This window comes from Stegodyphus dumicola, chromosome 6 (assembly GCF_044657685.1).
Source record: "Stegodyphus dumicola isolate Sdum_Otavi_A_Nest chromosome 6, ASM4465768v1".
Lineage (NCBI taxonomy): Eukaryota > Metazoa > Arthropoda > Arachnida > Araneae > Eresidae > Stegodyphus > Stegodyphus dumicola.
This window is the reverse complement of record NC_140773.1, coordinates 214,011,013-214,023,781: the sequence shown is the minus strand read 5'-3', so window position 1 is coordinate 214,023,781 and position 12,769 is coordinate 214,011,013. Positions and strand designations below refer to the sequence as shown.

General features: G+C 33.8%; 1 protein-coding gene across 2 annotated transcripts in view; it reads left to right on the top strand.

Annotated features, from left to right (window-relative positions):
* The window catches only part of LOC118202775 (uncharacterized), a 108,045-nt gene that overhangs the window by 65,378 nt on the left and 29,898 nt on the right, over nucleotides 1-12,769 (top strand). For both annotated transcript variants that reach the window (XM_085819498.1, XM_085819497.1), the window contains exon 13: nucleotides 4,809-4,994. In XM_085819498.1, the coding sequence (XP_085675624.1) occupies nucleotides 4,809-4,994 (186 nt within the window). The remainder of the gene's footprint in view (nucleotides 1-4,808; nucleotides 4,995-12,769) is intronic.

Here is a 12,769-nt window from a genome sequence, read left to right as displayed (position 1 = left end):
ACGTGAGTGTATATATATATATGAACTAAAAATGAATCTTATTAATTTTTTAATTCTCAAGAACAATGTAGTATTTAAAATTTTTAAATAAAGTTTGATACACTATTTGGAAATTTAAACAGAAGCATAATTTAGCTAGGCTTATTAAAATGCTTAACATAATTCAATATCGTAATGCATGGTAACAAGTCTGTTTTAAAATTATCTGAATGTCTTCATTTTCATGTTTCACTAGAAAAAATATACAGTGTTTAATGTCAAGCAGTGTTGGCACTGTCATTGATCTGTGTTTCATAATTTATAAAAATATGTAATTTTAGGTAATCTTGATAATCGTAATTAAATCACCTTCAAAATCACACTCTGCAAAAACTGTAATGTGGACTGCCAGAGTTATAACCTGATGTTTAGGAAGTTATGAAAACTATTGCCTGCAGCACTTTGCAATCAGAATTTGATTAATGATTGAATATATTCTATATGACAGGTAATAAGAAACGCTAACTGTAAAGTTTTCACATAGAAGATCTTTAAATCTGTGTAATGCACACTGAGTTAAAATAAATAAAAAATTTCATTTATCTCCTGTTCTACAACACATAGTTGCCAAAATTCAACTTTTATTTTTCATGTCTCAATAATGCAACTTAGTTTTTTTTTTTTTTTATTTAGATTTATATAAAGCACTGTTTTAACACACCTATTTTAATGTAAGATTGGACCTTTTCTGAAATGACCTGCAGGGTTTTTTTTTTTTTTATTATTATTATTTTTTTATGTGTAAATTATTTGAGTTGCTTGATTGAATTATATTTCTTCAAATACATTCATTCAAACTGTATACTTTTAAGTACAGTAAGACCCCGTTTAGCGCTCTTTTATTTCAACCCGGGGATTCTCCGAAATTGTGCTCAGCGCTAGGTTTCCAAATAACATATCCGAAACAGTGTAGTTGTGTTTCTTGCTTGGTGGACACATTTTTATCATTTGAAACATTTGTTGACATTATTGTAAGTTTAAATTTGTATAATACTATAACGATTAATACAGTGACAAATATTATGATCTTTAGTTTTTATCATGGGTGATAATAAAAAACAAGAAAAGAAAGCAACCAGAAAAAGCATTTCACTGGAAACTCAAATGCAAGTGATTAGAAGATTAGATTCTGGTGAACGTCAATCTCAAATTAGTGCTGCATTGATTTTGGCAACTTCAACAATAAGGACAATTCTTAAGAATAAAGAAAAAATACTGTCATCGGCAACTGCAACTACGTCAAGCTCTGCAACTAGAATTACCCGTTCTAGAAATAACATTATAGAGGAAATGGAAAAACGACTGTCTATATGGATTGACGACGAAATTGAACGCAATATGCCATTAAGCCAATCTATCATAATGCCTTCTTAACAAACAGGCAGAAAATTGGAAACCCAGAATGGACTGAATGATCTGACTGAGAATTTTATTTGTTTTTAAAAGTATATGCGTTTATATCGTTTTTATTTTTGTAAGAAATAAATGTTTGATTTTTTTTTTATTAAAAAAACATTATTAAATTTAATGCCTAACCATTTTTTATCCGTCTTCCCCTAACCCCATTATTTACATGTTAAGATAGCCTCGCTTAGCGCTGTTTCGCATTACGCTCTACTTCGATGGAACGTGTCCCCCGCGTTAAGCGGGGTCTTACTGTATATTTATCAATATAAATGCTTCCGGAATTTTGTTTTATTTATTTGAACTGGATTTCTTTCTAAAAAATACTTTGTGGCCAGGTGTACAACGTAATGCATTTGAAAACTGCATGTATTAAAAGAGGAAATATAATGAAATGCAGTTACCATACCTTTCAATGGATCTTTCAGAAAGGATATATAAGTGAGAAAGCTGTATAATTGAGATTGTAGTTTAGGAAGAGTTGCGTATGATATTTGCACAATTTTCCAGTTCTTTATGCAGTTTTACAAGTATGGCATTGATTAACATATCATTACATTTTATCATCTTACTTTAAGATTGTTAAAATATTATCCATATTTCAGAGTATGCGTAAATATTTATTTTTTAAAATTGCAAGAATTTAATAGTATAATGTAAACTAAATTTTGTGCAAAAATTACTTTTTTTTAATACCTTTGGTTTTCTTGAGGCAATCTGCAATTATATCCTCAATCATCTACAGGTTTTTATTTGTTCTGCAGTCTTCTGAAGCATCTTGATTTTTGTAATATTCTTATGGATAGAGGTATCCTCCATTTCATCAATATTTGCTCTGCATAAAAGTGATTTTGACTAGGATGGTCTTCAGAGGCTCCTTGTTTTGAAGACAAGCGATGAAAGAAAAGACTAGTTTTATCAATATTGAAATGTTTTTAGCTGTTATCCATCAACTTCTTTGTATAAATTCTTGAATCGTCACCAAATTTCATTGAGGCATCTTCGGATTCTCCATTTATGATACGATGCAATATTCTGTGATGTAAATTAAATTTATATAGCCTTTAAGTGAAAAAATAGTTGTTTTTCATATTCACCTGCAATGTTATTTCTCATGTCTTTTCCATTAACATAGGCCCATTTGATGGAGTATTTGACACACAACACCGAGTGAAAATCTTTACAAATTATAGTTTGAACATTCAGATATTTTGCCTAGAACATGTAACTTCTTTGAAGTGATTTTCTACAAACGATTGTTCTTTCTTCTAATTTCGTTCTTTCAGAAATATTTGTTTTAAATGTTGACGTGAAGTAAATCTCATTGACCAAATTGTTGAGTAACCTGTTTGCCAAATGATAGAGCCATCTCCTAAACTTCTTTGCCAGTAAAATCCAGCATTTGATCTAATCCGTATAGTGATCTAATAAAATCGTGTGTAAATAACCTAAATCCTATAATACTGACACTTTTTAACATCAATAATTTCTGTATTGAAGATAAATTAACATTAATAATTTCTCTATTAAAGAGCCATATTTTTAAAATTATCTGTAATAATATGAGGAATAACTAGCTGTTTAAAATATTCTTTGTTAGAAATAAAAATAATAAAGTAAAATAAAAATTTATATGTTTCATATATTGTTACTAAAATATGGCATGACCAAAGCTGTTAAATTCTTAAAGCTTAATTCATTTTGTTAAATACTTAGTTTGAAATTGTAAAATAGGTGTATCATATGTAGAATTTCTATTTTTATGGGAAAAAGTGAAGAATCAATCCAAATATAGTTAAGTTTTAATACGAAACAAAAAGAACACACCGCTTAAAAAACAAATATTGAAACTATGACTTTGATTTAGTATCAGTTTAGACTTTTTTGAAATTCATTTTGACTTGCCTTCAAATTTCTAGCTCAAAAACCATTCTATCAAAAATTTGGACTTGTGGAATTTCAACTAATCGGAGTTTTAACATATATTCACATGCATGACAATTACATAATCAGAGTGTATTTAAAGAAACACAAATGTTGTAGAGCATACACTAATATGCAGCTTTCTCTCCTAATGCAGATGGATTAAGTATTTAAAGAGAAAGCTTATAGAGATGGGATTTGTTTTGGGGAGGAGAGCTGCGTCTCTAAAAGTAGATGGCACATTCCTTTTATCCGTTCCATGTTAGAAAAGAGCTTTCCTTTGAGAAGACACTTTAGTCTTAGGGAAGCAAAAATAATCATAAGAAAGCAACGCTGGAAATCGTGTGGGATGACTGACTACAGCAATTTTTTTTGGGGGGGGGCAGAAGAAGCTGTACGAAATGATTGTTGACTGTTTGGAAGATAATGGTTTGAGACACTGAATAACATAAGATTAAATGCCATCTGCATAATTCTGAGCTATTTGAGTCAACTAGTTAACCAAACTTAAAATTGCAGAATTGTTTTGACACCTGACATTGTAAGATAAACCTGATGTCACTAATCTAAAAATCAAACTCCTGTTTAAACTTCCCACAATGCGAGGAAATCGTTGTCTTTAGCTTAAATTCCAATAACAGTAAAGGAATCCATTAATAACAAATATAAATGAGTATTCATTTGCACTAAATTTTAGTAGTTTACTAAATAACATATTAACAAAACTTATACTTTGCTTTTTGTCCCTGAGAATATAATTTGATCCTTATTTGTAAGCAGACCAGCGAATAGTCACTAGACTCTTCACTAAAGTTCTAGTAGCCAAGGGCACGTAAATTAACTGTAATTTTTCCTTTCTATTTGTCTCCTAATAATTAAAACTTATTTTATAAAACCCTAGTGAAAATATTTTTTTTCCAGATCTCTGAATGACAGCAGAATCTTTTAGCTGTATTGGACTTTATGTTACAAACTTAAGTAAGGCAGCTGTTACGTTGTATTTAAAAAGGATAGATTTTGATGTGGGAAATGTTAATGGGAACTCATTCTGTAACAGCTGCTCCTTGGTTTTGCCTTGTTTGTATCTAGTTTTTCCTGAAATTAATTTGAAGTATTTTGAAAGCACTAGCAAGCATTTTCTCGAAAGCTCCGACTTCTACATTGGTAATTAATGTAAATAGTCGAGCTTTGAAGCTTTTATCCTTCTGTCCAAACTGATAGTCAGCATCCAAAAATAAGACCTTTATCAAACAGTATAAGAATTATGGGCCTTTCACCAAGCATTCTGGCATGATTGTGAGGTAATAGTTATGTTGCTCAAAGAATCAATTAATTATTTTATAGTTGAAATACTGAATTTTTTTAAATGTTTAGCTGTAATATTTTCCTTGAAATATATATCTGGGTAATTATGCATATTAAAATTTATTTCTTTGTTATAGATCAAGAAGCAAATTTTCACAGCAGCATCACATATGCAATTCGAAAGAAATCACATCTTCTGAGTAGTGCTCAGTGGTCATACAGTCGCAATGTAATAGATGATTTCATGAAAGCACCTCCAGTGAGTGATGTGAATGTAGCTGCTGATTTTTGCATTCAGGCTCTTCAATCGAAATGCGCTAGCAGTAAGTACATTTCTCTTTCTTTGCATGTTACCTAGACTTCAAACATTACTGGCAAAATGAAACACGGGATTTTAGTTAAATGACTTTATTGAGGTAGAATTTTTCTAATTAGAAGTGGACTTTCTGATTATCCGCACTTGCCTAAAAAGTATTCACGAAGCAGTATGCTTTGTCAACCCATGATGTTGCCAAAATGTATATTTGTTGCAACTCAAATATGCACCTGTGCACTGCAGATGAGTTCTGCATTCAAATTTTATGGTCATTATTAGTATTTACTTCTGTTACATTGAGTATTTTTATTTTATTTTATTTATTTATTTATTTATTATTATTATTATTATTATTTTTTTTTTTTTTTACCTTGGGAGGAATCAAAGTTTTTGAAGTTCACTGGCTGATGAGAAAGAAAGCATTGTACGAGGGCTATCCAGAAAGTAGATTACGTTTTGGAATAAAAAAATAAACAAAGTATAGGAAACAAATTTTATTATATACAGATGAAAGCCACACTCAAATACTACTTTTCTACATAGTCACCATACAAATTAAGGCATTTATCGTAGCGATGTACGAGCTTGGAAATTCCTTCGTCGAAAAATTCGGCCGCCTGCGCCTTCAACCACTTCGTTACCTCTTCTTGCAGCTGTGCATCGTCATCAAAACGCTGCATAGCCAGCCACTTCTTCATTGCTGGGAATAGGTGGAAGTCGCTCGGTGCCAGGTCGGGACTGTACGGCGGATGAGGAAACAACTCCCACTTAAAAGATTCAAGAACTTTACGAGTGACATTTGCCGTGTGGGGCCGGGCGTTGTCGTGAATCAACAAGATCTTAGAGCTCAACATTCCTCTGCGCTTGTTTTGAATTGCTCTTCTGAGTTTTTGGAGAGTTTGGCAATACCTTTGAGAGTTTATTGTAGTGCCTCTTTCCAGGAAGTCCACCAAAATTACACCTTTTCTGTCCCAAAAAACAGTCGCCATCATCTTCCTTGCCGACATTGTTTGCATGCATTTCTTGGGTTTTTGGGGAGAACTTGTGTGCCCCCACTGCATTGATTGTAATTTCGTTTCACAGTTCACATGTTTCACCCATGTTTCGTCACCAGTAACGATGCGATCGAGTAAAGAGTCACCATCCTTATGGTAAGCGTCCAAAAAGTTCAACGCTGCAGCCATTCGCTGGTTTTTGTGGTCCTCTGTCAAGATTTTTGGAATCCATCTTGCACAAAACTTGTGGTAACCAAGCTTTTCGCTGATGATTTCGTGCAACAAACTTCGCGAAATTTGTGGAAAACTCAAAGAAAGTTCCGTTATTGTGAAATTTCGATTTTCACGGACTTTAGCATCGACTTTTTCGAGAAGTTCGGCGGTCACTATGCTGGGTCTCCCACTTCGATCTTCGTCGTGAACATTGGTTCGGCCATTTTGAAATCTTATGACCCACTGACGCACTCCACCTTCAGTGATAATGTTGTCCCCATACACTTCACGAAGCTGCTGATAGATTTCTATCGGTTTACAGTTTTTTGCAGTCAGAAACCTTATTACTGAGCGCACCTCGCAGCTCGCGGGATTTTCAATTAACGCAGACATTTCAAACCATCACAGTATCTGAACGGAGCACAGCACGAACCTCTCACTAGCACGGCTAGATGCAGACTGAGCTGCGCAACGCTCTGACCCCAAGATGGCCGCGCTAGCCCCGCCCCTAGCGGACACAGACGGAAACGTAATCTACTTCCTGGATGGCCCTCGTATTTCTTCCAAAGTATGGTGTTTTGCTGAACAGTAAAGATTAGAAAAATTCACATTCCATGATGTTGGACATGGAAAATGATGGAATTTTAGGCCCAAAAATTTATGTATCGATTCCACATTCGTTTAATTCTGTGATGGTTTTAAGTGAAAATAGATCACTGTGCACATTGGGGTGGGCAGCATGTGTAATACCAAATTTATGCAATTTTCTGTCTTTTTTAAGCAAAAAAAGCACATGGGGAGAGGGAAAAAATACTCAAGGATTTCAATATATATTTTTTGTAGATGTTTTCTTGCTTTTTTAATTCTACTGATTAAATATTCCTTTATGGAAATCTTAATGTGGTGCCATTTTTAAAATTAGTATTGCCTTTCGCATAGCTGGTGGCCTTTTGGAAGGGGTGCAGATAATCAGAAAGTAATCTTAAGTTAACCCCTTCGAGCCGGGTATTATCGCTGAGGCCGGCAGTGTCTTACGCGAGCGTCTCTCCAGGGCCGGGGGCTTTTCTGCTACTAAGCCTAAATCCATGAAATTTCCGAAGTATCAACACATTGTTTAATAATGCTCTATAGAGTATATAAACCGCTTATGCTTTATAGATATTTTTATATATATACTTTAATTACCTTATTTCTTGTTTAAATGCATATTTTACACATTTTATTTTAATTACTCACCATTTTATGAATTTTAACATTATACATCTGAAAACTAAATATATTACTTAAAATTCTCTTTTCGTATGAAAACTTTGAAAACAGGGATCTACACACAGTCCTACGTTACATTCCTTGCACTCGTAATAACTCATTTGCCGTTTTGGAGGATTTTTCCGGGAATGTGAACAAACGAAGCATCGTCGTCTCATTTTCTTATCAGTCTCTTCTGAACAAAGTTTTGGAAAATGTCTTTCAGTTAATCTTTCAGAATCAATATCTGAAATATTTTGCATCATTTCTGCTATTTCATGCTCTGTTAAACATTTTCGACACTTCGACATTGCAACGGTAAAAACAAAGAATTCACGTCTGACAAGATCTAATTATTTTCTAAAAACTGAACTGCAAACTGAAATACCCAACGCTTTAGAGCAAATAAAACTTCTCTACTTACAGTAAACAACTACCACGTGCGAATAAAGTGCGATTTAAAGAGACGTCATAAATCACGCCATTCGGAAACATTTAGTTCCCCGTTTGTTTATATAATCAAAAACATGTGTATGTGAGTCATGGTGCTCTCATTTCGAGTAGAAGGTCTAATGTACATGTATCTGAAACCATATGGACATACAGTGCCATCTTGTGGCAGAAATTATAGTTTGAAAAACATTCCAAAGTACTGACACAAATACGTGACAGTCGGTAGAGAATGGAACAATCCTCTGGCATGCCTGCGTGTCGGCCAGTAGGTAAGTGTGTTCGTTGCTGGCACGTATATGTGACAGTCGGCGCGAAGGGGTTAATAAATATTGTCTTAACCCAAACATGTATGTAATATAACTTCTGCCTTTGAGCATTCATTTCTTTATCTGTTTCACTTCTGTTATGATGATCTTAAGATTTTGTGTTCAAAATTTCATGTGTGAGATGGCATAATAAAATTTCACAAATAGAAATATTTAATATATAACAATAATATCAAGTAAAGCAAAAAACTTTGAAAAGAACTGTCATTATTTTTTACACTTTTAATACTACATGCAATAAACTTATGGCATGAACTCAAACAGTTCCCTAATCAATTGGTTACATTCCATTATATACAGTCATTTTGCATAGCCAGAAATGAAATTTTTTTCTTTGAAAATTCTAAATGAAATTCTTCTATAGCAATATAAGTTAAGTTTCTATTTTACGCCTTGTGATATTAATAATATATTAGTTAAAAAAGAGTGGATGGTAACTAAGTTTAGCTTCTGACAGTGTTCTGTTTTACTGTTATTGTATTTTTAGTAATACAGTCAAAAGTCGTTAATTCGGACACCCATAATGCGGAATGATCTATAATCCGGACCTCAAAGATAAAATTATTCTGCGCATGCGCCGCGTTGACGCATGCTCATAGGCGTTTTGCACGTGCGCGCAAGACATTTACGACTGCGCAAGCGCAGAATACATTTTCGCGTGCGCATTTAATGTATAATGGACGGTATAAGCTAAAATTATCTAATTATCTATTTCAGTTAATGTTGATGATTGTGTTGTTCCTTAATTTTCGAATTGGATCCAGCTTATTATTTTTTGCAGACTGTAAGAGCAATTTTATAAAAGTAAGCTTGAACTTTCAATTATGTCAAATAGAATTTCCGATGCTGGAGCTCCCAAAGGATCTAGAAAACGAAAGTATGTTTCGATATCCATCAAACAAAAAATGAATTGCTACAAAAAATGGATAAATGTATATCCTTTGTTTATCTAACCGTTCTGAAATCTGTTTATCAATTTCACACTACTCTGCGCGGGGGGGGGGACATCGTGGCGCGCAATGAACTGGAAGTTGATCTGTCAGCACTATCGTTATCTTCAGGGCAGATGATTTTATTTTATTTGGCTTATAATTCCTTACTAAATGTAGTATTTAATCTCGATGTACTCTGTCTTTGATATGATTTAAATCAAATTCCTCGTCATTATAAATATCACAAATACAAATCAAATAGTTTTCTGGTTGCAATTTTCTAATTTCGGCTATGCATAAGGTATGCTCTACGCTTGTGCGCATTGAAAGAAATGTTTAATAAAGTAAACAAATAAATATTAAGCTTTTTTTTTTTTTTTTTTTTTTTTGTGTGTGTGTGTGTGTGTAAATTTTGATACCCTTTAGATCATAATTGCTCATTATTTTATAAATTACGGTTTCATATTTTTAATTTTATAATTTCTGCATGCCATTTTACCAGATTTAAACTGATGATCTATAATCCGGAAAAATCGATAATCCGGAATCGCCGAAGTCCCAACGAGTCCAGATTAAGGACTTTTGACTGTAGCAGTTTTGCTGCACTGTTGTCAGACATAACATTACCTGTTGAAGTCTGATGTTAAATTGTCCACCCACTTGAGACATTATTCATGCCAATATAATCTCACATGCCTATACTGCAAATTCATTACTGTTTTGGAATATTAGATGCTTTATAGCTTAGATTTTTATCATTGTCATGGCCAGTATTTCCTTCTCATATATCAGTAATTACTTGATCTCTGATGTCAGTTCGGTGTTCTGTAAATCACCAAAATTGTTAGTTTTAATAAAAACATGATTTGTGTATATTGCATGCATTATCTTTGTTGATTACATGACACAAGGTGTCCCACAAAGAACCCCTATTTTTAAATAACTTTTAAATAACTTGAAGACAAAGTTCGATAGAAGAATAAAACAAATATGTTTATTGGGACAGTTGTAAAAATCTGATACACAAGTTTCACATTTTGTTACAAAAGTTGCCAATAGGTGGTGATGTAGTCACAGTAAATTCTAGAAAAAGGTAACGAACATGTCGTCTGCAAGCCGTCATTGCAATCACATCACATTCTTTTCAAAATGTCCACCTGTCACAGTACAGAAGTGGCACAAACGAAGAACGAAATTTTCACCCACTTCCTATAGTGTGTCAACGGAATTAGATGCTCATGCCGCACAGATCATTTCTTCAAGTTCATCCAGTGTTCATCCAGGCTTGTTCTGAAAGACAGTGTCCTTCAAGGTGCCCAACAAAAAGTAATCAGAAGGAGTAAGATTGGGTGAGTATGAAGGCCAATCCATGCCTGTTCCAGTAAATTTGGAATAGCCAAAAGTAATACAGTCAAAAGTCGTTAATTCGGACACCCGTAATCCGGAATGATCTATAATCCGGACCTCAAAGCTACAAACTTTCTGCGCATGCGTCGCGTTCATGCATGCGCACAGGCGTTTACGAGAGCGCGTAAGACCCTTACGGCTGCGAATATGTTTGTGCGCATGCGCGTTTAAATTGTAACGGAGTTATACACTAAGCTAAAGTTATCTAATTCAGTTAATGTTGCCGATTGCGTTGTTCCTTAATCTTCGAATTGGATCCGGCTTATTATTTTTTGCAGACTGTTAGAGCAATTTTATAAAAGTAAGCTTGAACTTTCGATTATGTCAAATAGAATTTCCGATATATATTTACTACAAAGCGAAAGTATGTTTTGAAATCAGAAATCTGTTTATCAATTTCACGCTGCTCTGCGGCAGAGGGGGGGGCAGAAACGTCATTATTAGATTATGATAGATTAGAAAGATTATGTTAAATAGAATTTCCGATATATATTTACTAATATGTAATTTGTATCTAACAAGCGAAAGTATGTTTTGAAATCCGAAATCTGTTTATCAAATATCCTTATCTTCAGGGCAGATGTTTTTATTTTATTTGGTTTATAATTCCGTACTAAGTGTAGTATTTCATTTCGATGTACTCCGTCTTTGATATGATTTAAATCAAGTTCTTCGCTTCGGATAGTGAAGAAAGTGACCCAGAGGTTATTGAAAACGAAAACATTTCGATTGACAAATTAGTCCGTATTCTCAACACAGCAATTATAGGACTTGAACAGCCGAACTTTATAACTAAACAAGAAATTATGTCTGTTTAATAGAATTAAAGAGAAAGTATTATCACATGAAACGAAGCAACTTACATTGAAAGAAATGTTTAATAAAGTAAACAAATAAATATTAAGCTTTTTCTTTTTGTAAATTTTGATACCCTTTAGATCATAATTGTTCTTTATTTCATAAATTACGGTTTCATATTTTTAATTTTGTAATTTCTGCATGCCATCTTACGAGATTTAAACTGATGATCTATAATCCGGAAAAATCGATAATCCGGAATCGCCGAAGTCCCGACGAGTCCGGATTAACGACTTTTGACTGTAATTCTATCCCCAAAATATTCCTGAAGGAATTGAAATATTTGTTTGGTGCAGTGTGGTCAGACTCCATGTTGCATGAACCATGAAGTGCCTGGTAGATCCTCCATCACCAACAGTGTGATGACAAATTGTTCCAACATTTCAACACAACAGTCAGAAGTGATTGTTTCTTACAAGAGCCTATAATACCTTTGCTGGATACTGTAGCCCAAACAGTAACTTTTGGAGAACGTAGTTGTTTTTCTTCACACAAATGAGGGTTTTCAGTACCCCAAAATCACTAATTTTGTTAGTTCATGACGCCATTCAGGTGAAAATGTGGCTTCATCTGTGAACCATATGCAGCGAACATCAAATCTGTTACCATCAATCATTGTGATTATTTCGTTTGCAAAGTCTTTTCTGTTACACAGCTCAAATGGGAATGACTTGATGACATTAGATCTTGGAACGGAAACGTGTAACCTGTTTCTCAGTGGTCTGTGCGTATTGGCTTGCATTAAGGCAGATCTGCTGTAAGTCTTCTGATGAATTTCCTCACATTTTGCAGGATAACTTGAAACATTTTCAGGAGTAACTACAGAGTGACTGGAACAAACATTCCCCATTAACTCATCATCCACGCTTTCTGTTCAGTGAAATTTATCCAAAAGCACACTAATAGTTTTCATATCAGAACCTTTTGCAACCTTAAATCGGGATTGAAAATATTTCTGCTTTAAATTGGTAATATTCATTATACAGTCAAAAGTCGTTAATTCGGACTCCCATAATCTGGAATGATCTATAATCCGGACCTCAAAGCTAAAAAATTTCTGTGCATGCGCCGCGTTGACACATGCGCATAGGCGTTTACGCGTGCGCGTAAGACCTTTATGACTGCGCATATGCGTGTGTGCAAGCGCAGAATATGTTTTCGCGTGCGCATTTAATGTATAACGGAGGGTATAAGCTAAAATTATCTAATTATGTATTTCAGTTAATGTTGATGATTGCGTTGTTCCTTAATCTTCGAATTGGATCCGGCTTATTATTTTTTGCAGACTGTAATAGCAATTTTTATAAAGTAAACTTGAACTTTCAATTATGTCAAATATAATTTTCCGAT